This window comes from Sebastes fasciatus, chromosome 2 (genome assembly GCF_043250625.1).
Source record: "Sebastes fasciatus isolate fSebFas1 chromosome 2, fSebFas1.pri, whole genome shotgun sequence".
In the NCBI taxonomy this organism is placed as follows: domain Eukaryota; kingdom Metazoa; phylum Chordata; class Actinopteri; order Perciformes; family Sebastidae; genus Sebastes; species Sebastes fasciatus.
This window is the reverse complement of record NC_133796.1, coordinates 35,623,311-35,650,301: the sequence shown is the minus strand read 5'-3', so window position 1 is coordinate 35,650,301 and position 26,991 is coordinate 35,623,311. Positions and strand designations below refer to the sequence as shown.

At 39.9% G+C, this 26,991-nt stretch overlaps 2 protein-coding genes across 8 annotated transcripts in view; both read right to left on the bottom strand.

The window, feature by feature from the left end:
* Positions 1–26,991, bottom strand: part of LOC141759697 (casein kinase I) — a 407,488-nt gene that overhangs the window by 102,176 nt on the left and 278,321 nt on the right. The gene's annotated exons all lie outside the window — the stretch shown is intronic.
* Positions 1–26,991, bottom strand: part of tspan4a (tetraspanin 4a) — a 192,069-nt gene that overhangs the window by 128,443 nt on the left and 36,635 nt on the right. For 2 of the 4 annotated variants that reach the window (XM_074622065.1, XM_074622074.1), the window contains exon 2: positions 21,431–21,510. In XM_074622065.1, coding sequence (XP_074478166.1) covers positions 21,431–21,493 — 63 coding nt within the window. In that variant the 5' untranslated portion in view covers positions 21,494–21,510. The other 2 variants (XM_074622059.1, XM_074622050.1) reach the window with 2 other exon arrangements.

Sequence of the window (26,991 nt, the reverse complement as noted above, 5' to 3'; positions counted from 1 at the left end):
TTGCACTTTTATAAGCACTACAGGATGGTGCTATTGTTATTGTGGGTGTCTGCCATGTGCGGACCATTTATTGTTTTTACTATGTATATTTTTATTGCGTATGTTACATTTTGCGCTAGTGCTGCAAAACCAATTTCCCTCTGGGATATTAAAGTCAATCAATCTGTGGAGTCATTTTGCACCCTCAAGCTTTGGTCAAACTATAAGAACCTTGCTTTCAAATATACCACATACCAGGCCGACTTTCTGGGAAATCTGAATAAAAATATGCCAAAGACATTTACAATTTTCCCTTCTGATGGAACGGAGCAGCTGTAAGAAAATGTCATCTTGCAATTCAATATTTCACTTAATGCACGTTTGATACAACTTCAATGAAGTCCTGGATCAGGCGGATACAGAATATATATGTGGAACCGCCAAACCGTGTGGGTTTTGAGGCGACTTACTGGGAAATTGAAAGGAAAAATCATTTTATTCTTTTTAAGCCTTCCTGCGCCTTTTTCCATCTTTTATTCTTCTTGAACCTATCTCCGAAAATTCTTATGCATTTTAAATGTTTTTATGTGAAGCATATTGTATTTTCCTCATGCGTGAAATATACTTTATAAAAGTTTGACTTGCCTTTCCTAATCTTACACTGGATGAGCCCCACAACCAGAAATATTTCATGACAGTACGGAGAGTACAGCACAGCTTCTCCACCGAGGTAATAGAGACCACAGAGAGGAAGGAGAATATCAATAGAGAGAGAGAGAGAGAGAGAGAGAGAGAGAGAGAGAGACCACCAACTGTGTTGGAACATCACAACCACATATCAGAAAGAAATTATGTCTCTCGTAGAATAGATAAAAGCAGTTTGAGTGTCTTCTTAATACTTTCATCAATAATACTAATATGTCTCACGAACCCGGCTGGTAGAGAATAATCTTTTTACTCAGCAACACATAACTCGTACACCACGGTAGATTATTTTCTCAGTGACGCCAAACTGATGCCCTATAAATGCAAAATATCATAACATTGTGATTTCAGATCACAGTTCTCTCACTATATACTCAGAATATGGTGAAACCACAAATGAACTGGAGGCTAAATCCTCTGTTATTCACCGAAAAAGGAGTTTTGTGATTATCTAAGAACTCAGCGATCTCTCTACTTTAACACTAATGACAATTCAGAGACCAGCTCTGTTTTACCTTGGGGTTTCATTCAAATCTTTTCTTAGAGGTTGTGTTATTTCATTTGCTGGCGATGTGTATTTAAATGCGGATACTTGAAATAGAAAAATCTAATTAATCTACTGGACAAAATAAAATGCCCAAAAACCTTCTAATGAATTACATAAAAATATCTTCCCTAAAATATGAATATAACTGATACTCTCAGCAAAGGTTAGTAAGGCCTTTTTATGCCTCCGCGCCGATAAGAGCCATGGCCAGAGGCATTATGATTCAGGGTTGTCCGTCTGTCGTACGTACGTCCCATTCTCATGGACGCGATATCTCAGGAATGCCTGGAGGGAATTTCTTCAAATTTGGCAAAAACGTCCACTTGGACTCAAGGATGAACTAATCAAGATCACTGTGACCTCACAAAACACGTTTTGGCCATAACTCAATACTTCAAATGCTAATTATGACAATTTCACACAAATGTCTGACAGGATAAAATGATGAGGTGATGACATTTTGGAAAGACATGGATGTTAACTGCTACTTGACTGGTTGGTGGAGGAGTACAACAGCAAGGCTGTAACTCTAGTTATAGACCAAACAGAAATATTTAGATTTTTAGCACAGCGATTCAGAAAAAAAGAGGAAGATGATTGCACGATACACAAAATGAAATCTGATAAAGATGAGATTTTGAAGAAACCCACAGACATCATTGACATCATTCTTTTAAAAACCTGTTTACAGCCAAAAACAATACAGACTATATTGTTATGCAAGATTTCTTAGAGAAATGCAACCTCTTCCAATTAGATGAAGAAGAGTCAGCTCAGTTGAACTCTGAATTATCTGTTGAACATAGCCAAAGGGCCCTGTTGGCCTCCCAGGTGAGCTGTATAAAAGATTTAATGAAATTCTCTGTCCATATTTACATAAGATGTTCACTCCAGCCCACACTGTTGGTGTCCTACCTCCTACCCTAACAGAAGAGGTCATTACAGGGATATATAAAAAGGGTAAGGACTCAGAGGAAGTGGGTTCTTTTTGTCCTATTTCCCTATTAAACCAGGATGGAATATTATTGAGCTCCCTCTTAGGTTAACTAGTACATTCAGGCTAGACTTTTTTTTTACCAAACACAAATTATTTTTAAACATCTGCTCTGGTGACAGCCGTGGTCGGAGGAATTACAGTATGTTTTCGGGTTGTCCGTTCGGACCACGCCTGGAGGGAATTTCCTCAAATTTGGCACAAACGCCCACTTGGACTCAAGGATGAACTGATTAGATTTTGGTGGTCAACACTGTGACCTCACAGAACATGTTCTTGGCCATAACTCAAGAATTCATGTTCTAATTATAACAATTTCACACAAATGTCTGACAGGAGAAAATGCTGAAGTGATGACATTTTGGACAGACATGGATGTAAACTGCAACTTCGCTGGTTGGTGGAGGCATGAGACCACAAGGCTGTAATTCTAGTTATAGACCAAACAGAACTATTTTTACTTTTAGCACAGCAATTCAGAAAACAGGAAAATGACTCTATGATACACAAAATTTAATCTGATAAAGGCAAGGTTTTGACGAAACCCAAAGACATCAATGACCGAATTCTCAAATATCACGAAAACCTGTATACATCTAAAGAAACAGACTACATTGTTATGCAAGATTTCTCAGATATAAATGGAACCTCTCCCAATTAGATGAAGAACAGTCAGCTCAGTTAAACTCTGAAATTTCTCTGTGGAAAGTCAAAGGGCTATCACTTTACTAAAAACAATAAATCCCTGATGGCCTCCCAGGTGAGCTGTATGACAAATTTAATGAAATTCTCCGTCCATATTTACACAAGATGTTCACTCGAGCCCACACTGTTAGTGTCCTACTTCCTACCCTAACAGAAGAGGTCATTACGCTGATATATAAGAAGGAAGAAGTGGGCTCTTTTCGTTCTATTTCCCTGTTAAACCAGGATTGAAAATTATTTTCCAAAGTCCTGGCTAATAGATTGAGCCCTCTTTTAGGTAAACTAGTACATTCAGACCAGACTGGTTTTATACCAGTCACAAATTATTTTTTCAACCTTAGACGACTATTCATTCAACATCATGTACTCTACTGACAGACCGAGAGAAGAACTATCCATTCTGACGCTCGACGCAGAAAAGGTATTCGACCAAGTTGAATGGCCCAGGCTGTTGTCATACACCGTTCGTAACTATACCTACGAAAAGTAAGGCACTGTTATTCGTGTATAACCCACGAAATCAATTTGTATGTAATTCACGTAATCGTGACCCACAAAGTACCGGACTGGTGCCCAGGAGACCGGTGTTCATATCCCATGTGAGTCTACGTGACTCACATACGTGAGTGACTTCCAAACTTAAATCACGCCACTTCTACAATCTTTTTTTCCTAAACCCGCCTAAATAGTTTCTTGCCTAAACCTAAGGAAGTTGTTTCCTGTGAAGACAGAAGTTTATTTCGAAAAGACTGCATGCATGTAACAAGCGGAAATTAACACGTTGCTGGACATACGCAGGAAAACACATGAAAAATGAGGAATAACTTTTCGTATGTAAGATATCCTACGAACCGTTGTATGAGGATACGTTGAATGGCCCTAATTCATTTATTTTATTTATTTATTTATTGTATTGCATTTTATTATTACTGTTATTTATTACATACACATGTTCAAGAAAACAAAAGAGCATTTTGCGATGTAATTGCATGTATATATATATTTGTCAACATGCTTAAATGAAAAGCATGTGAGAGAAAGAAATGCTGTCTCTCCTCAAATTGACATTACTTATTGACATACCGCTGCTTGTTCTGAAACATAAATAACTCATTACTGTAGATTTCTACTCGCCCCCTCCATCCCCCTCCTGACTATGTCGCCTTGAGAATACTGCACGTCCTCAGAAATAATCACACACAAGTGAAACATTAAAAAGGGGCTTCTTTTTGATTGTTCTTCAAACGAGAGAGGATCCCAAGGTATCTCTTCCCACCATTCCCTGAGAGCTATCGATAATTAATACTGGCTTTGTTTTCATTTGCATCACACAACAAGAAGTTTTGTTCCTGTTCAGTCCCTTTAGCATCTCCTCCTGCAGCCGCAGCAGGATGCGGTCCGCTGTGATCAGTGTCACTCGGCTGTTTATGCATTCCACTTGGGACTCCACTGCACCCTAAACTGAAGCTCCTTTCATGACACCACGATGTCAATTAGGTGTATCGAGCTGCTATTTTCCTCCCTACGTCAGCTGAGTTGGTGGGGTGTTAGAGCTCGCTGCCTCCATCTGCTCTCCATCTGTAATGAGACAGGCCGACAGAGGTCTCTTAACAGCCCACTGCTGTGTACCAACAACGAAAAACTCCCCATATGCTTAATAAGCATATCCTTTGATACATCCTTTACACAACATCCTCTGCACAGACTCCACTTCCAGGCCGGCTTTTTCATTAACCCTTTGAGACCCACAATAGACCAGTTTTTGTCTTTTTAAAGCAGTGTACAGGGGGGCTTTAGGTGGAGATAGCAGGTCAACATTATATGCCACATAGAAGGGGTGTACATCATCTGAAAGCTGTGTCACATTGGTCTAGTCATAAATCAGAAATAAACATGAATTGATTAATTGATTAATTAATGAATTAATTAAAATTCATTGTGAAAGTGTATAAGGGCTTAGAACATTATGATTAAAGTATATGATGGCCATACCCATGCTCCATTATGTCTCATAAATTGATGCAGCAATATTTGGGTTGATACCATTTGTTACAAAGATTTGGTGCTAAATTTAACCTTTTTTACCACTCGATAAAATGATCAATAATCCCTCCAAAATACCACATCAAGACACCGAGACCTTGAGGAACACAATAGAAAAAGACATGCTGTGATTTGGTTTCAAAAACTTTTGACATTTGGAGATTTCTGCAAGAATTGCATTTTTCGGTGATTGGAAGGCGAGCACTTCTGTTGTGGAAACTGCTCAGAAACCCCCTTATTGTCAATCTACGTAGGAAAGCTATACATCCTCTGAATGCCCTAGTTTTTAGTTTGTGGTTGTAAAGTTTCACGAGGCTGTGATTATCCTAGAGGTCACCACAGGTCATTTTATACAGTGAGGTCAAGTTTAAAAAAAATGGTCTCCTTAGAATGAAATGGCTACTATGAGGGACTGATATCATCACACATGAATACAGTTGTGCTCACTGGATCCACGGGAGTCTCAGCTTTATAGTGATACACAATTTATGCAATTCTAAGACTGTTTATGGACCCCAGTATGCAGAAATATTCAAATGCATCATTTTAGAATAGGAGAAAATAACACATTTATACTGCATGCATAAAACTGCATGTGATTATCATAAAGTGAGCATGTCTGTAAAGGGGAGACTCGTGGGTACCCATAAAATGCAGTTTTTCCTCACCAAAATTTAGCCTTACTTTGGAGCGTTATTTAGCCTCCTCCCCAACTAGCTATGACGTTATTGGTTGGTACCAATGGATTCCTTGGGTTTTCTAGGTTCATATGATATCTGTAGCACCACCGTAAGTCTAAAACTGAACCTGCTAAAGCCTCTGAAAGACACTAAAGTTGGTCAGGGTTAAACTCCCTCTATCATTACTGGCTCAAGCGGCTGCACATGATCAGCTGAGTAGAACAAAGTGTCGGGATTATACTGATTTCAGCCACTTGAGTCTGAGTAAGTCTCACTTAAATGGATGATTATTTAAATCAATGTATTGACTGACGTTGCTATCTGACATCTTCATCTTTTGACAGTGACCTAAAAAAAAAGAACCGACCTGCCTTTACAGTAGAAGAAGAAGAAGCTATCACAACAGTGCAGCTACGTGCTGTTTTTACACTGTCCTGCACATCGCTTTAACACAACCCTCCATGCCCTTTATGAATATTTTAAATTTTTCATGACTGTCTGTCAACTGTGATTACTAAATATTTATTAATTTTAACACACTGGCAGAGACAGCAAGCGAGTGCTTTCTAAAGTAATGGCTAGTGCATTGGCCTTTCCCTCGATGCTTTTCTCTAAATGTACTATTACGATATATTTTTTACCTGTTTTAAGAGGTGTCCTTTGTTGCCACGGGGAAAACGAGGCCATCACTGTAGCCATGCCAGACCGATGCAGTGGAGGACATAATTCTCTGTCAGAATACTGACAATATAGAAAGCACATCCCTCACTAAGTACTTCCACTCAGTGCCCCCCTCGGGGTAATCTGGAAGTGTTGGAGAGAAGTGAGAGCTTCTTCACTAGTAAAGTGTAGCTGACAATGAGTCCTCTCTCAGATGGGCGATTCAGTGGATGAACACAAACATGTTTACTGTTATGGAGCACATTATGTGGATAGTGGCGGCATTATGGTTCTGCAGACATTAGTCTGTTTCCATTCAGAAGATTGGATCAGTGTTTGGGAAATATGCTTTTTTTTCTTTTCTTGTTGAGAGCTAGATGAGAAAATTATATCACTCTCACGTCTGTACAGCAAATATGAATCTACACCCAGCAGCTTGTTAGCTTAGCTTAGCATAAAGACTGGAAATGGGGGAAACAGCTAGCCTGGCTCTGTCCAAAGGTAACTAAATCTGACTACCAGCTCCTCTAAAGCTCACTGATTAACACGTTATATGTTGTTTGCTTAATTCGCCGTGCTAAATGCCAATTAGCCTGATAATCAGACTGAATTGCCATTTATTTTGTTTTGCCCTCACCAATCAGCAGTTAGTGATATATATCCATCCTGCCAATGTCATTTCCACTTGACCTGTCAATCACAAGGTAGCCCCGCCCTAAAGCATTCCCTGCTTTATGGTCTATTTGACTCTAAATGGGACCACAATTTACTAAATGAACATCATGCTGTATTGAAGAAGACTTGAAACTAGCGATTGAGACCATAAACTCATGTTTACAATGTTTACTGAGGTAATAAATCAAGTGAGAAGTAGGCTCATTTTCTCATAGACTTCTATACAATCAGATTTCTTTATGCAACCAGAGCAGTCGCCCCCTGCTGGCTGTTAGAATGAATGCAAGTTTAAGGCACTTCAGCATTGGCTTCACTTTTCAGACCCGGAGGTAGCTCACTGTATACAATTAATATTGTTTTTGGGTGAACTGTTCCTTTAACATCAACTTGCACATCTCATCCAGAGTTGTTGTTTCTTTTCTGTCATTCTTAATCCCGCCCACTAAGCGCTGATTGGTGGATTGTTTCTCTAACTGGCAGAAACAGCCTTCAGTGAGCAGGTCAGACCTTTTTTGAATCACTGAACACGTCAGCGATGTGTGACGATTCAGACGTCTGGTACCAGGCTACATGCCCGTGGTCCTAACTGTTCTCTACAACACAGAACATATTTAGTACTTTTGTGTTTTATGTTGTACCCAAATCTCCAATTTGAATAAGCTATGATGACAGTGGCACAGGGTGTTATTATTATAAAATCAACTTTTTAAAGTGAATCAATAAACTGTGGAAATGCATTTAAAAGAAGCTTTTGAAGAGGGCAATTAGTAGCGGACTGTGATGTGGAGGTTTGCTGGCAGCCCACAAAGGGCACAAGTCGTGTTATCAGCAGCATCAATACTCTCTGCAACGTTGTTCAACTCCTGAAAAATGAGTCGGCAAACATTCAAAGTAATGGAGGAGCGTCCGGGGAAACGGGCTGGAGGAAAACAACACGAGGCGGCAGGGCTGCCAAGACAGACCTGCGATCAGCTTTGTATCAGGTTCATTAACTAAATGGAATCCAGTTACTGACACACTTTCTGCTATCAGGGGGCTTCCCTGGATGCCTTGGCATGAATTTTTTAAACAACATTACAGAATGAAAACCCGCAATGCCTCGTATAGTCTGGCTGCATTAACAGATGAAAACAAAAGCAATTTTATCTGAAACTTCATTTAGTTATTTCACTGCTTTTATTTAATTGATATGTTTTATAGGATATAGAGGGAAGGCACAACATCTGCCCACGTTTTGTCTTTATATGTGTTGAAGTAATTCAGTTGAAGAATGTATTTTCTGCTGCTATTATAACTAGAGCAACAACGATTGATTGATAAGTTGTCAACTAATTTAATCGCAACTTTTTTGATAATCGATTAATCAGTTTGAGTAATTTTAAGAAAGAAATAAGAAATGTCAAAATTCTCTGATTCCAGCTTCTTAAATGTGAATATTTTCTGGTTTCTTTACTCCTCTATGATGGTAAACGGAATATCTTTGAGTTGTGGATAAAACAAGACATTTGAGGACGTCATCTTGGGTTTTGGGAAACACTGATGGACATTTTTCACCATTTTCTGACATTTTATAGACCAAACAACTAATCGATTAATCAAGAAAATGATTGACAGATTAATCAACAAAGAAAATAATGGTTAGTTGCAGCCCTTGTCTACTTTATTAGAGCATTATGATGGCTAATTCAGTATTATATATATATATATATATATATATATATATATATTGTATAATTCAGTATAATTATAAATATGACTGCTGAGAACAAAAGAAGTCATGAGTTCATACTTACAAATTGATGTGGCTGTTGCTTGCTTTTCATAACCATGGAAACATGAAGAAAATAGGATTTTAAAAAGCTAAAGAATGCTTCAAGTAGGTCAGTGTTATGGCAATGCCAAAATCTGGTGTCTATAAAAGCCAAAAGCTGGAATCAAAGGGGTTTGAGTATTAAACTGGCAGCGGTGATAAAGCCAGAGCAGCCTCACTGAGGCACCACCTAAGCCTCTTCTTCCTGAGCCAATAAAAACCCCGGAGAGCTTTATTAAAGGACGTGTTCATCAAAATACCGTCAGAGAATAAACTTTGGTGTATTTGGGATATATTTAATTTGGAATATTCCCTGCTGCGCTAACATGTCAGATCTGCCAGACCTGATAAAACTGCTGATGGTGTTTAGACGCAAAAACATCAGAATCAGAAATGCTTTATTTAAATTGGGGCGTTACAGTTGCTCTTGTATAAACATGAAGAAATGTAAGAAATAGAACTAAAGGAATATGTCACGTGTAAATTACGTACATAATAATACAATATAAACAATATATGTAGTAAGTAAGAACTAAAATTAAAAATAAGAAAATGAAAATATAAGAAATATGAAATATGTACATGTTATAAGTAAATAAAAATGCTGATAAGTGGAATATATTTAGTGTTAAATATAAATGCCAGAATGGTATACATGAGAAATGAATAAGGCTATTTCTTGAATCTACAGTACAATATAAATGCAGTATTAATGACAGTATTGCACTGAATTATTGCACAAATTATTGTACGGTTAAGTTAAGTCAGTATTATAGTATTGTATATAGAGTCAGTATTATATATAGTATTGTATATAGAGTCAGTATTGTATATAGTATAGTATTGTATATAACATCCAGCCCGTTCTCATTTCCAGGACGTAAAATACAGACGCTTTGTCACGACCGTCGGCGTGTGATACCGCCACACATGGCAGTGCCAGTATGAGACGCAGCGGGCATTCCATTAACTACAATGTTAACCCATCCGTGGTAATATTAAATGCAACCATGCTGTTTTTTTCCTAAACCTAACTAAGTGGTTTTGTTGGCTGAACCTAAGCAAGTGTTGATTGTTTAATTCAAACATTAAGCAACGTGTTTAATGCGAGTGAAAAGTGACGCCGAGGGGTCGAACAAAGCGTCAGTATGTGACAAGTTGGGATGAGAACGCGTTGGTTAGTCACAAAATTGAATCTATTTGATTTGTACACATAGACAAGAATTTCCCTTTTTTTCATGACGCTCAGCGCTCAGACTTTCAACAACATATTTTTTGTGCATTTTCCTACGAATGTCCATGTATCACTTTCTGCTCCAGTGTTTTCAAAATAAAACTACTTAATTAGGTTTAGGAATAGATCAACTTGGTTAGGCAACAAACGACTTAGTTAGGTTTAGAAAAAGATTGCAGTTTGAGTTGAAATAACACTGGAAGTGGCATAACTTAAGAACGGAAGTTACTTGACAAAAACTACTCAGTTAAGTTTAGGAAAAGATCGGGGTTTGGGTTAAAATAACTCCAGAAGTGTCGCAACTTAAGTACAGAAGTTACGTGAGAAATAAATGGTTGACTTCTGGTTTCACACGGGACATGAACAGCGGTCTACTTGGCGAAACTCGGGTGTTTTTTTGACCCACCCATCCACCCTGACCTCCTACCCATGTGGCATTCGCCGCTCTCTACTCTACTTCCCTGTTCACGATTACATGGATTACATACAAACCTTTTTTAATTTGTGTCTATGTACACAAATCAATACATTCAATTTCGTCATTCAACTTCACGAACTGCTGTGCGGCTGGGCTGTCTCTAAACATAATAATGATGCATAGAAAGTGAAGACCTCCTCAGTGTCCCTGCTTTTTTTTCTCATTTCCAGACATTTCCCCACAATCAACTGTGTGTGTGACACTCTTGCCTGTGAGCTCTGTGCACAAACCTGCCAAACTCAGCAAAAGCAAACTGCAGGCCCATTATGTGGACCGCTCATGCTGTGCACGTCCCCCCGGTCCTCCTGCGAATCGATGGACTGTGTGAAGGCAGGGGCTGGGCGGGGTGGGGCTGACACATCTCAAATCCGCAGAAAGACAATTTCTATTGATCTGGCTAAATCGGTGGAGACAGATGCAACCCATTCACAACTCTGGCAATCTATGGATCCTCCGTTGGGCTCTGACCTACATTACGATGACAAGTAAACACAACTTCAGAGGACACGTCTTCCGTCTCTTCCTTCTGCCTCCCATCTCTTTCTGTCCCAGTCTCACCCGCTGCTGCATGGTGCTTCACCACCCTCCTCCTCCTCCCTCCTCCTCCACCTCCTCGCGGTGTGGAAAAGCCACGTTTGTGCTAACAAGATTAATTAAAAAGTGGCTGTAAATGAGAGTCTTATTTTGTTATTTTGTAGCTGTGGGGCGCTTTTCGCAGCTCTGTGTTGGTTTCCGCTGAAGACGATTAGTGTTGTGCATCGTCACATATTTTTTTAGTTGCCCACTGTTGCAGTTTTATGGTGGAGTCATTGCTGCTACATTTAGGGGATAATCAGCATTTGTCCGGGAGCGCAGAAATCCGTGTCTCCATTTTCATTTTTTTTTTTTCATTTTTTTTTTTATTTTGAGCCTTTGTCTGGTGTAATAACCAGGCTGCTCTCTCCCACACAAATGTTAATGTACAAGGTCAGAGTCCTGAGCTTATTTCACACACTTACAGTAATGGGAATTAACACAAGAGTAACTGGCTGTAGCCCCGAGTGAGTTAAGAGTCATTGGATTCCACTTTGAGTTTATTAGCACCAAAATTGTGTGACGTATAGCATGTGAGCACAAAGACACACACACACACACACACACATTCATGCACAGAGAAACGCAGACCTTGTGATTTCTTTTCATGCTGTGCTTCGAAAAAGACTTGTTTCCATGACAATCTGCAAGTTGATGCACCTTTTAATGACATGGACGCATGTTCAGACTCCAAAAAACGTGTACTATGTTTACTATACTATTGATATACTATTACTATTATTGATATACAATAGCATAGCCTGTATATATACTGTAGGGCTATTTTGATGCTTTAAAAATGTGCAAAAATCAAATTAAAATAGAAAATTCCAGTTGAATAACAGATTTCAAAAACACAGTTTGCAGAGCACAAACACACTGCAATTTATTTGTTCCTTTTTTAATCTTTCTTAGAGAAACTCCGATGCATAATTAGCACTTTATTTGTGTTTTCTCCCCGTTTTCTCTTCCCTTTCTATTACCAGAAGTGTTGTCTAAGTCGTCAACCAGGACCCACTTTATGTAAATAGAGGTGACAAGTTTCTGTAGCAGGGAACATGGATGCTTGGGGACATTAAAATCAGAAACCAATCTGCTCCTTAAACAAAAAAAGCCTCTGGGAACTTTTGAGGAAATAATGCTTAAAAGAGAGAAAAAACAAACAAACAATGGAACAATGAGCCTTACCTTAAAAGTGTTTCAAACAATAATATCATAAATAAAAGTCACTGCAAGTAATGAAAGTGATAGATATGGATAATAAACAAATAAATCATTTAACTACAAAGGCTGTTCCCATACACTGTTTGTAGCTATATACGAAAAGTTAACCAGGAAGTATAAAGAGTGACAAATGCTGCGTACGGAGGAGGTCGGGTAGAGGTGTGGGTCAAAAAATCACCAGACTTTCACCTAGGAGACCGGTTTTCATACCCCGTGTGAAACCAGTAGTCAACGTTGATTTATTTGTCACATAACTTCCGTACTTAAGTACGCCACTTCCATTTTATTTTAACCTAAACCACCATCTTTTCCTAAACCTAACTGAGTAGTTTTGTAAACTAACTAAAGGCTGGCCCACACTAAAATATTTTTCAAATCTTAACAGATTTTATGTTAAATTTAACAGTTTTGTTTCTATAATGTGTGTTGAGCAACGATTTGGCTAAAACAGCAACAACACACATTGACAGATTCCATTTATGAACAACAAGAGTCACGACTAAAGAAAGAAGAAGAAAATAAATCTCACAAAATCTCTCGCAATCAAACGTGAACAAACATGGCGGACGACGGGCAGGAAGAATTAGCGATGTTATCTTTTGCAGATCAGCTTGATTCTCGTGTAGTGTGTACCCTGCAATAGTTTCCTGTGAAGATTGAAGTTTATTTTGAAAAGACTATATGCATGTAATGAGTAGAAATTGACACGTGTTTCTGTACATTTGTAGGAAAACACATGACAAATTTGGAATAACTTTTTGTAAGATATCATTTGAATCGTTGGATGAGGATAAGTTAAACTACAACATAAAAAATGTTAGTTTTGAATAGTGATTTAAAGCTCAAGTTCAGGAAAGTTGTTTTAAAGTTATCATTTAGATTCAACTTGTTGTCCTTCTGCAGAAACCAGCACTGAGCTGGCTCCAGTAGATACTGTAAGCTTGTTCCCTTCAGCCGCTGCAGGTCTGACCTCAATCATAACGCCCGCTCTCTCTTTCCCGTCACAGTTTGACTCCTTGACCTCTTGCTGTTGCTCTTGAGAGCAAATTAGTCAGTGACACCAACATGAGCCAACAGTTTGTCCCAGAACATCCTGACACTTCTGGCTGCTGTGTCATGAGTCTGTTTACTGACTCAAAGCACAACCTCATCCACTTTCTCTACTGAACTCTATTTTCCTTCAATTTCTATTCATCAACCAAAACTGTCAATCATGTCACTCTAAATCGTTTCAAAAATACATCTGTCAGTGTTTATCATCACTGTATTTTACTCCAGTGATGAAATCAATATGTGTCCTTACCTTAAAGTTTTGAAGTACTTCAGTAAAAATACTGATTCTTCAGTTCAGGTAAAGATGAGAGGTTTTCTGATCAGGCAGCTGATTAATAGGGTCTATTATCTTGTCACATTTGTTTATTTTTAAGAAAAGATGATTGAATGAAATATTAAAATATTAATCAGACAAGCTTTTGATATTTATTTTTGGGTAAATTAATGGTAATTTCAATTGGGAATTTAAAAAATATTTTTTACAATAATTGACAATTTAAAGCCGTTTCACACCAAACACGTATTTTTGTCTGAAACATTTGCACAGAATGATATAAAAACTGATTTTGTGGGTGCTTGCACACCCCTGCAGAACATTCATAAAAAAGATAATCGGATGGACCTCGATTTCAGCAGATTTCCGCCTTCTGAAATATATGTTTGATCAATGAAATCCTATGTTCCAACTGATTGCTGTCATTCTGCACAATAATTAGCCATGTGCTTCTATTTGTTGGACAGAGACTGTGTATTTTCTGAGCAATGGGCCTAGGAACAATGGCCGTTTGTTTTCAGGGTAACAGACTGCCTGACAAATGGCCTTTTTTCGGTCAAATGGGACATTTGTGGTGTACGGAATAACAATAGGCCGTCCCCTTCTCAACACCCAATAACGTACGACAAACACTAATACCTCAACAACCAAATAAAGGACAATTTCTTGCTTGGCATCGACCAGCAGCTGGGATACGATGAAGACGGTAATGTAGCTGATATGCACTTGCGAACGTTATATGTTGGTCACGGAACGGGGCTAGCCACAACAGCTAAGGTTAGCATCAAATTTGTGGTCCGATTAGTTTGTGTAGTTAACGTTAGACCCTTAGACATTCTCTGTCTGTGTTTTTGTTGTGTGGAGTGGACGCAGCACTGTTGAGAAGGAAACTCATTTGGCCTCTTTGACGGAAATGTACTGTATGTACTGGAACCAGTGTGCATAGTTGTCTTGCGGAAAATTTGCACGCATATTCCCGTACCACATTTTCACATCCCACTGGTGAGAAATAGCTTTTAGTCATTAGATTAATCATCTAGGAGGAGGTCTGCCTTCAATCCTAAACATCCAAATACTCACTTGACCTGTAAACATTATCTTTTCTTCCAGTTTGGGGTAACTCCATCAAATATTATGACTTATTACACAGATTTATTGAATACCTGATTGTGATTGGTCAATCATGGACTGATATTTCTTTTTAACAGACTGTTGCTATGGACACAGTTCTGATGTTGGACTCTGAAGGACCATTTTTTCTTTCAAATTATTGATTTCTTAAGAAAGTAGCAGTGTAATAAGCTGGAAAATGTACAGCTAGCGGGTCATTGTTGTGAAATAAACCCCTTTCATGGCGATCCGGCACATTTCACAACAATAAGCGGCTCGCTGCACATTATCCGTAATGTTGTTCACAAACTGATTCAAGCAAACATAGTTGTGATGCGACAAAGAGGCGAAGGAAGCTGTGAATGTTGGTGATAATGTGGCTGTTTGTAACATACAGAGAATACAGATGGACAGCAGAGAAGTAGATCAGGCTGCAGGAGTGCTTTGAGAAGTTTCTATTGATGTTTTGTTTTTTGTTTTTTTATTTGCCGTGACCTTGGGTTATCACTCCAATCCATTGTAAGTGCTGTGAATTCAAGATACAACCTCAGATACAAACTTTTCAGAGCCACATTTTAAGGCTACATCCACTCAGTGTTGTATAATCAAAACAAGCTGTGCTATATATTCGACACTGATATATATTTGTGTTCTTCGGTCTGTCCCATGTGTCACACCGTCTTCTCACCCAACAGGTGGAGTCATATTGTCAACAAAATTAGTGTTGACACTTTCGAAGTTTATGTAAATCGACACGGATATTAACACTTTAAGGTGTGTGTGTGTGTGCTGTCACTTTCTACTCTAGTTGTCATTTCTGCAACATGATAAATTCATGTACATCCACTGCGCTCAGCAGACGGACTGATTCTGCTCTTGATTAGTTTTGACGTTGACGCTCCTAGTGTGGTCGGTATCTGTTACAAAAGAGGTTTTCTCTCTCAGTGGTTTAACTGGTGAGATTCTCTTAATTAAATATTTGATGTCCTCGGTGGAAAGCGCTTGTTGCTGTGGTGTATTTATTGTTATCATCTGTCAGTTACACAGTCAGGTCTGTGCTTTGCTGTCTTCATCGCTGGACTTTCCTGTCGGACTTTCTCTCTCTTTTTTTGTCATTTCAGCCAAAGCTGTCACTGCTCACACCATAACTACCCATTTCTTCATTGGTTTTTTTTCTGTTGCTGTCTCTGGAAAGACACTTGACTTCTTGCATGACAGAGAACCTTTTTGGTCTTCTTCTGTCAAAAACTGGACAATAATACAGTAGAGTAGCACACACCACAGTCCTGGATGGCTATGTGAAGGATTCTGGCATTTAACGCTCATAAATCTCTGCATCAAATTAATTTATACGATATAAACCCAGTAGAGGGAAGGTGAAGTTTTGAGTGACATTTTGGGAAATGTCACCCTGTTGTCAGACATAAATTCCTTATTATTGTTGCAATATAGCTTTTGGCCACTTGGGGCAGCAATAAGCGCAAAGGAAGAACTTATGCACCATCTTGGATTTTACATTGGCTGTGTCTAAAATCCTTCACTCATTCACGACTCCCTACTCACTATCCAGGGAGTTCTACAGTATGTAGAGGACTATATAGTGAGCTCATCTGCAAAATGAAAAAACACTTACGAACACTACTCATTTTCTTGGCGCCGTTAATTTAAAAACCCGCCAGATCAACGTCTGCTGGTAGATCATCCATAATAAATACTGGATACTGACATGTATTTTTGTGTGTGATATGTAAACTATTTGGTTGAGTTGTCTCTCAACAAGTGGAATGCCCTTAGTTCATTTAAGTTCCCCTTGGTAAGCAGTGATGCAGTGTATATGTCTAAGGCTTTTATTGTGAAAGGTAAAAATTAACAGCCGTAGTAAATGTGGGGCAATAAGTGTAGTTTCCCAAATTAATAAATACAAAGTACTTAAAGGCCGTTTGTTTTGGGATGCTGCTTTGCTCACATTGAATACATTATTGTTGCGCCACAACTCATGGATTTGTCTCAATCACGCTGCTCTCTTTCCTCTCGTCCGTCTGCCACTTATAATTCAATGCATGATGGTATATAGGGCTCGGTTACTGACCATTGTTGTCCAATACTTTTCACAATGCATTGTGGGATACTTTGATTCCACTATATAGGGTATAATAATTCTCACTATACATTCGGACAGCACTACAAAATGGCAAATAAAATCAAACATTACTCACTATATAGTCCACTATATCTCTATAGAGAGATATAGTGATTTCTGACACAGCCATTGATGCCATTAGGGCTTAGTTGTTTTCATTATTGGACAATCAGTCTGCTATGTTTTCAATTAATCGATTAATCATTCAGGCTATTAAACGTTAGAAAATATTGAGGATGATGTTTTCAAATCTCTTAATTTCAACAGTCCCCCACCAAACTTAAAGGGGCACTTCAGCGATTTAGTATTGCACTTCCATAAAGTTTTAGACTTGCAAGTCATAGATTTAATTGATGCATCAAAGGCGGTGATGCTCTGAATTTTGCTCTTAAATTTGGTTCACACTCAAAAAACGCTCAAACATTTCGCATGATGCAGCTCTATGGTGTCGTTCATTCGACCCTCCGTGCCTTGTTACGCTCACATTTTCCCCCAGACTTGTTAAAAATGTGTAGTGCCCAAGCCCAAGATTAAGTAACTCTGATGACATTTCCCCAGACTTAACAAAGCTCCTCCAGAGCCTCAGAAGTCATTATAAAACAGTTTCACGGAATTAAATTGGTGAAATGTCCCTTGAGAGATTTTCCATTTATAATTATATAAAACAGCAAAAAGCAGGAAATTCTCATATTTGATGGTCTGGAACCAGCAAGGTTTTGGCCTTTTTTGCTTGAAAAATCAAGGAATTATCTAAATATTTGGTGATTAATTTTCTCTTTGACTAATTGATTAATCAACTAACAACTAAACTAATAACTAAACTCAATTATCCAGAATCAATTTTCATATGATACGGAGCATCATACGTACTGCAGTAGACCTGATCCAGGTTGTTGTTTTCCACCTGCTCACAGACACCATCACAGAGGAAATGGGCTAAATAAATTGAAATGGCGACTGTATAGCTCATCAACTTATATATAGAATCAATAGATCACAAATATGATCTCTGTCCGTTAGGCAATAAGCAGAGAATCACTCTACTGACGTTCCTTGTTATTCTGTGACGGGTTTTCAAAATGGAAATTTGTTATTTTCTTGCACCGAGCACACATTTTCATTTTCATGGTGGCAAATGACTTTGATGAAATCACTGTTTCAATAAACAAAGCTGCGCCGACCACACATTGCTTTCTGATTGAGGGAAATCAGTAATAATTTGCCTGATATCAGACAGAATTGTCAACTCGGGCAGATTCAAAGGTCTGGAGCCAGACAAAGCAATAATGATACAGAAACAAATGATTTACCCACCACACTCATTTGTCATATACAAGTGCACTAATGTCTTGGCCTGTTTTGGCATGATACTAGGTAGGTAATATATTGCATTTGTTGAATCTAATTCAAGGGAAACTGTCATAGTATAAAGAACACACCACCTTGGCTAAAATCTGAGTAAAAAAAGTTAACTTTTTTAATCAATCAGAACAGTGGGTTCTGCATCATAGCACTACTTTTTGTGCAATCTGAGACATTGTCTGCCCCGAATCAAATACACAATACAACACAATATTGCTATAGGCTACTCAAGTGTATTGATATTTTCCTACACCCCTACTAGTTTCAGGCTTAGTTTGTCTTCAGCCAGGGCAAAGTATTATTGTGATTCGATATTATGATCTATTGCGTTTTCCTACTAGACCATGCATGAGAAAAAGTTAAATCATACACTTCTAGAGACTTTTACTTTGGAAAATATTTAAATTAATACATTAAATTGTTTGATTTTCAGCATGTATGTTGTCAGAGATGTCCTGAAGTCAAATCTATCAGTCAAATCAAAGAATAAAGACATTTCCCTAACAAATTAGTGGTATTTTCTTTTTAATTTATAAGGGAAATGTAATGTTTTATACTTCTGGGGAATATAATTCAATTAATCCTATTTATATGTATATATATATGGTATATGCTGTTCCCTTTGTTAACACCTTATTTTGAAAACCGGATGTGGTCACACGTGTTTACTTCCGCTAACTTCGGCAAGTTTGACGCTATTAGCGACTCGCTAGCTCTCCCGTGTCTTTATCCATCCATGGTCAGCTCCATCGGGGCCGTTTAAATGCATTTAACATAAATGTCAGTATATGGGTGCTCTACAGTTGTAGCGTCGGCTGATTTGACCACGGAGATGAGAGTGACGGCTGGCTTGGCCGCACGTTACCGCGATACGACAACGTCCAACAAACACCGGACTTTTAACCAGGAGACCCGTGTTCGAGACCGTTGTTGAGCAGTGTTTTGTTTTGTAAGTTACGCTAGTGATGTTGATGTTTGTCACGTGTTTTCCGTAATTGTTTCCATACGTGTTTTACTTAGTTTACTTGCTTATTTTACGCCCAACCATGACGTTTTCCTTTACCCTAACTAAGTGGTTTTCTTGCCTAAACCTAACTGCTGACGTTGCCGTAGTTTTGTTGCGTGGCGTACAAATGACACGCGAAAACACTAAAATGCGTCCTCATGACGAGCTGAATGTCCGTGTAATGTCGTGGTATTTATACGCCTTCCCGTGAGACCGGGTTGCAGAGACACATAATCTGATGTACGTGTACGATAAATTCACAAAGTCTGTTTCTGCCAAAGTCAAACTACAAGACTGTCATGATGAGCTCACTTCCTGACTCTTTCAATATCACCTTCCTAAAATAAACAGCTCATAATAAGTCCAATAATATAACCTGTTTATCACACTGCATAGTGCAAAACTGGCCACATGACCCTACATCATATTATCACAAATACATTTGGTAATTATTTTATGGCACCTCTACTTTTAAGGACTGATTAAGGTTGTGTTATTTTAGGTGAGATCCCTCTACGCAAACTATGTGAGGACTTATTAACAGTTGAGCTTGTGGAGGTGGAGATCTCACTCATAAAAATAATCTATATATGTTAGAGTTGTTGATGAGATTTACTGTGATACAGGAGGTAACCTTTCATTTCACTCTGAAAGTTTTCAAGATCCTTTATTTTATACATCTTAATGTACAGGTATAGGAGAGTAAAACTCTTTTGTTTTGGCTCCTCGACATAGCAGCATAATGGCAATCAAAATGAACGGTAAGAGGCATTAAAAGGTAACAATACAGTCAAATAAAATACAATATAATAGGGTGTAATAAAATTATAATATAAATAATGTACATACTGTGTGCAAAGTGAAAGTAAAGTTGAAATGAAACCTATTTTGCTTGGATCAGTGTCGATATAATCTTTGCTGTAATATCCACTCTACTGTCTGCAGAATATTGAGGTCACATTCAAAACCTATGAAGTCGCCCTCTTAGAAGTCTAAATTTTTAATGAAACGTGTAAAATCTGTGTCTGGACGGACCACTCGACGTATAACGCTTGTAAATTGCTGTTGAAACGGTGGCGACATCGAGGTCTGACATCAGCCATCAACTGCTGCAATGAGTGTTATGTTCAAAGACACGCTTTATATTGGAGGAGCTCCTCTGTTCTTACCTGGAGGATCATAACACGATTGGCTTCTCTGGAGGAGAAGCTCGCCGTGGTCATGTGGTCATTATTCATCCCCGGCGGCAAGACACACACACACACACACGGGCGCACACCCAGAGTGTGCTAATAACAAGCACTGCACCCCCTCTTTGACAGTGCTTTATAGCTGAGAGAAGATGAAGAGTTGAAGAGGTCACTCATTCCCCCAGGGAGATTGCATCTCGGCAGCTAGATTGCATTTCTGCGTTCAAGGCCTCATTCCTCATTCCATTACCAATAAGAATAGAAGCATGACAAATCAAAGTAATCCCAGCAAGGTAACCACAGGGGCCGGCGTCCCTTCAAAACTCTGTGACAAGTCGCAACAGATTGCACAAAAAGGCATAAAAAAAAACTTGCAGATGAAAAGCAAAGATCGAGATCTTTAAATGTGGAGCTCAGCTGTGGAACATGACAGGCTTCACAGTGGAAATGAAAGTGATCTGTTGTGGGGCTATTGGAGTGGGATTGACAGACACCGAGGCTGAAACGTCCCCTCGGCAAACAGATACCATCAGCCAGATAGAGCAGATTGACAGCAGATGCTTTAATGGGCTGAGGAGCGCTGGCGTGCGGGGAGGAGGGCAAAGCAGAGGTAGGTGAGGAATTACAGCACAACCGGTAACACTGTGATTAACCAGAGTACACATAATACAAGCTCCAAATATGCCAAAGCTTAACACAGCATACACCCACACTTAAAGTACTGTATAGGGAGCAGAAAAAGCTCAACTCACCCACACAGCTGCCTTTGTGCACATGATCTAAATGCATGATCTGTCTCTTTCTCACACACACACACACACACACACACACACACACACACACCCCTCCTCACATCACTCAGAGCTAAACAAGATGAGAAAAATATGAGTAACAGAGCATGCAAGAAGTCAAGAAAGCAGAACACTTCCTGCCAAACAAACACCCCCCTAAAAGTCACACTTAATCAGAGATAAGATAAAGGACTCACCCAGAAGAGGAGGTTGAAGAAGACCATTCCATATCGCAGGGCCATCATGCAACCCTCGGCCATCCTGCAGCGCCGCAGTTCTAGGAGGAATATGAAGGAGAGGTCCAGGTAAAACACCACATACTTCTTCCCCTGGGCGTAGCGCCCCTTGGTCGTCTGCGGCCCTTTTGTCGTGTGGAAGCCGAACGCAAACGGCGGCCGCTTGTATTCAAACTCCCCGCTGAAGCGGTGAAACCCAGAGGTGAACGGCGGCGTGTCGGGCTTGCTGTCCAGAGACGGACTGCGCCGGTACGGAGTCTCGTCTGTGCTCGAGCGTCTCATTATGGAAGCTGTGATGAGCCTTTAATAGTCACTCTGTGCACTTCGGGTCTCAGAAAAGTCCACACCGAGGGACCAGAAGTTATTCCACTGAGCACTGAGAGATGGATTTCAAACCTATCCCCAGTTTACCTCAATTGTTACAACCCCCTATCAAACCCTGGAAAGGCTGATTTAATTTCACCCCAGGTGGGATCACACTTGATCTGACTTAATCTGTGGAAGATATTGTGCTGCCATTCACTTGACTTCTCTCTCTTTAATCCTATAGTGCCACTATATTCACCAGGAGACTTTGCATAATCCTGCCGCAACACTTGTGTAATTCTGTGTATTTAGGACATAATCCCAACACACACACGCACATCTGCACATCCCTGTTTCCCTCTCTGTAATCGCTCAAACACAGGTGTCATGCTCGCAGAGATAAACTGGTTTGCAGTTTCATCTCGTAACGGTTCAATCAGGTGAACGACCGGAGGGATCCGGCTCGACCTCTCCAGCTGCTCTAGGCTGGCCAAATGATCCAGAAACGTCCTACCTGGTCTCATGAGAAATTCCTGAGCAGGTGCTCTCGGCTGGGAGGTAATGGCACCCCTGATTCGGCCAATCAACTTCTTTTACTCAGTCACACATCCGCTGAGAATGAAATGCTACGCTCTGGTCTAAGAGTGTTCGGCATGTGGTTGTGGCCGTCGATGTGCTTTTGCTGACATGCAAAAAAAAAAGGAGATGAGAGGGAAGGATGGTGTTATGAATGTGCGAAGATGCATGAAAGGATGAATAACGCATGTGAGCGGACCATTCTTTGGCTTCTTGAATTAGTGTCCCTGTTGAATTCCTGTCTTGCCCAGTCCCCCCCGCCCCCCCTCCTCTTGCTGCTGCCCTAACTTGTCCTTTTTGTCTCTGAAAAGTGTCTAGGGGTTACTGAGCCTCTCCTCCACAGCCTGCTCTTCACACATCTAGCAATTCGCCCTCTTCAACTCCCTCTTCCTGCACCTCACACTGCGCTCCCCCCTCTGTGCTGACGGCGGCTAATTAATTCCCAGACTCTCATCAGTGAGGCAAAGTGTGCGGTGTCCCCGTCTTCTCGTCTCTCCTTCCTCGGCTACAGCATCTTCTCTAGGTGGGCAAAGAGATCAAGGTGTCCACCGGGGTCATAGCCAAGCAGCGAGAGAAGAATAAAGCGAGAAGGAGAGACGGCCAGGGAGAAGAGAAAGTCAGTTTCCTCAGAGAAGCAAAAGAAAGACTGCAGTGTTTGAGCGGTAGTCCAGTCTCGCTGCCTAAAGCTCCCTCCCTCTTTCTCTTCACAAGCCCCCTGTTCTCTTTCTCTCTCTGTCCCCCCTCCTCCCCTTTTCTTTCCTCTCTTCTCTCACAAGCTCCGATGCTCTCCCCTCCGCACGCACAATCTCAAACACCCCATCCCTCCTCGGTTACTGTCCCCAAAACCTGGCAGCGCGAAAGGCAAGAGCAGTCATTCATATTCTGGCCACACCCTACGAGGGAGCGCAACCAATCAGTGTCTCGCAGCCCCATCCTCCCTCGTGCACACGGCAAATCATACCCTACCATCTAGCAGATAACACTCGCACATACACACACACACACACGATGCACACAGGCGCACAGAAAACCTGGTGTGTTGTTAACATAGCAGTAATGCTCAGAAGCCTGCTGCTCTTGCGCTAGTGCTTCCTCCTCCTCTCTGCCTCCTGCCTGGAACTCATTCCATATGCAAAGGTTGTTCTTGTGCACAACCCAGGCTGCTCTCTGCACGCTTGGCTTCAGTCATGTTCCTCTCTCCCTCTGGACTCGGACTTGGGTCGTACCGCATCCATGTTGCCACACTTTCCCACAGATTTTCCACCCTACAAACAACTCACCTAAAGTGTGTCGAGTGTACTGGGAAGCACACACTGCTGCTGACATTCACACAAAATAACTGCATGCTCTCTGCAACCTCGTGGCGATCTGGGTCACTGGCTTTATGAGTCCGGGGAGGTTTCAGAGCTGCAAAGGTACTGACTTTGTTCATGGCTGCATCAAGTATTTAATGGATCTCGTTTCTGTCTCCTGCCATGTATTTTTGTCAGACCGCGGAGGCGGCAGCCTGAGAGTATGAATGTGACTGACTGACTGACTGACTGACATGGTTGAAAAGAGCATGCACGGCTGTTGGGTTAATGGGGTTTCGGCCCAGAGAGATTACTGGACACAAGGCAGTATCAAAATGATTTTGGAATTTGAGAGCATCCACAGCATATACAAAAATATCATGGGTTAAATGCCAGTTCAGTCGCACAGCAGTTCTTGAAATAGTCACAAAATGTAATTTATTGATTCGTGTACATAGACACGATTTTCACTTTTTTTTTTCGAGATGTTCAGCACGAAATCATTTTGTATGTAATCCATGAAATTATGAACCGGGAAGTATAAAGAGAGGGGAACGCCGTGTAAGGAGGAGGTCGAGGTGGATGGGTGGCTCAAAAACACAGGACCTTCACCGAGGAGGGCGAGGTGTTCGTGTCTCGTGTGAAACCAGAAGTCAACGTTGATTTATTTGCCACATAACTTCCATACTTAAGTTACGGCACTTTCGGAGTTATTATAACCCAAACCACGATCTTTTCCTAAACCTAACTAAGTAGTTTTGCTTCCTAAACCTAACCTAGTCAATCTTTTCCTAAAACTATCTAAATCCTTTTGTCACCTAACTTCTGTACTTAAGTTACGGCACTTCCGGTGTTATTGAAACCCAAACCACGATCTTTTTCTAAACCTAACTCAGTAGTTTTGTTGCCTAAGCCTAACCAAGTCGTTCTTTTCTTAAACCTAACTAAGTAGTTTTATTTTAAAAAGACTGGAGCGGAAATTGACAGGTGTTGTTGGACATTCATAGGAAAAAGCAAGAGAAATACGTTGTTGAAAGTCGTGCTGAGCGTAACGAAAAAAAGGGAAATTGGTGTCTGTGTACACATTTTACAAACTGTCGTGAGACTGTTGCAAATGCAGGTCAACAAGCAAAAAAGGACTAACCACCATATTTTTTGATCATTTCATTTAGCCTATGAGTTAACAACCCCATAGACAAAAACATGGTTCTCATTAAGTAGGTTTCCATTCAAAGGTAGCACAAATTTTAACCGAATTGACTAAAATATTGGCAGAAGAAAATGCTAATTAATGTGTATCCATCCACTACCGACTCTCTCGCAGACATTTTGAACTTCAGCAGACTCTTCCTGAGGGAATTACCCATAATTCATAGCGATGTGACGCCAAATATGGGGTTACCACGGGAAGCCCTGAGGCAAAAAAAAAAGGTAAACAGAGAGGACGGCACATGGGTGTTTGGTGTTGCATATTAAATTTACACAGAAACATTAACATTAAGGATATAGGATGGTCCATAAAAAACACATAACATCAGAGGAATGCTGCGTTAGACTATATTGCACACCTGGTTTATTCATCAAACATTTCTTTTAATATTGCTTAATGATGCTGTTTTGACAAAAACAAGTAAATTGATTATTCGACAGTTAACTCTCGTCTCATAAGGCAAGAGCCTGGAAGACGTTCAAATCAGATAGTTAAAACGTAAAATATAAACCCACAATTGGCATCGGCAAGGTAACTTGACATGTCTCCGCAAAGTGCTGTCCAATTCATAGTTATAACATTTATCATATTTTTACACTAAACCATTTACTAGATGATGTCAGTTAAGTCCCTGAGGGTTCAGGGCTTAAGGCCGTAGGGGGGACATTAGGATTGGGCCGTTGAACTCTTCATGAACACTTTCCGAGGGAATTACCCACAATTCACAGCGATTTGACGTTAAACATGGGGTTACCAGGGGAAGCCCGGAGGCAAAAAAAAAAAAAAAGGATGAGTGTTCCTTGCAGATTAAATTTACACAGAAACATAAACGATTTAAGATGGTCCATAAAATACACATGAAATCAGAGGAATGCAATTAGACTATATTACACACCTGGTTTATTCATCAAACATTTCTTTTAATTTTGCTTAATGATGCTTAAGTTTTGACAATAAACAATAAATGAACGATGAATGGAATTAAATTGATTATTTGACCAGCAGGCAACCTCTCATCTCATAAGACAAGAGCGAGGAAGACGTTCAAATCAGGCAGTAAAAAACGTAAAATAAAAACGCACAGTTGTACGTGACATGTTTTGGGGTCGTCAAGGTAACGTGATATGTCACCACAAAGTGCTGTCCCGTTTGTATTTACAGTATACCATTCCAAGCCCTTGCAGCCTCTCACACTCAAGCATTTACCAGGTGACAACTTAAAGCCTTTTGGGGGGGGCACTGGGATTGGCCCAAAGAGTTGGAGTTGGCTAATTCTCCAGTCAGGCGCCATTTAACTATTACAGAAGAAGAGGGCACGAAAAGATGACGTAATTAAAAGAGCGCCTGTCAAACGAAACAATGTAGAAAAGCGTGATGGAAATATGAAATGTATGTTTGTTTCATGTATTCATTTGAGGAAGGTTATAGTCTCCTCATCGCTCCACACGGATCTGTTGATTGCGTCTGCCACTATTTTTTCATCTCTTCAGTGAAGCTTCACATACGTCAAGGTTTACGTCAAGTCACTAAGTCTGTTTTTCGATTGCACTTTGTCACATTTTGTTTTTGTCGCATTTTGATTTTAGCAATACACCAACTTTTCCACCTCAGCCAAGTGTAAAAGCTGTTTCCTCCGGCGACAGCAGTGGCCGGAGGAGTTATGTTTTTGGATTGTTTGTCCATCCTTCCCATTCTCGATATCTCAGGAACGCCTTGAGGCAATTTCTTTAAATTGGACACAAACGTCCACTTGGACTCAAAGATGAACTGATTAGATTTTGGTGGTCAAAGGTCACCATGACCTCGCAAGACACGTTTTTGGCCATAAGTCAAGAATTCATACGCTAATTATGACATTTCTGTGAAATGTCTAATGGGATAGAATGATGAAGTGATGAGATTTTGAATGGACATGGATGCAAACTTCAACTTGACTTGTTGGCAGAGGAATACAACTGGTATGTATGTTACCGGCGGTATTCTAGTTTTTAAATTTTTCCATTTTTTTATGTTTCCATCCATCTCTTTTTTTTATGCAAATTGAAAATGTGCATAAAAACAGATTGATGTACCTATAGACCCACAGTAAAGCTGATCCTGTTTTCTCTACAAATATGACACATGGATGAACCATATTG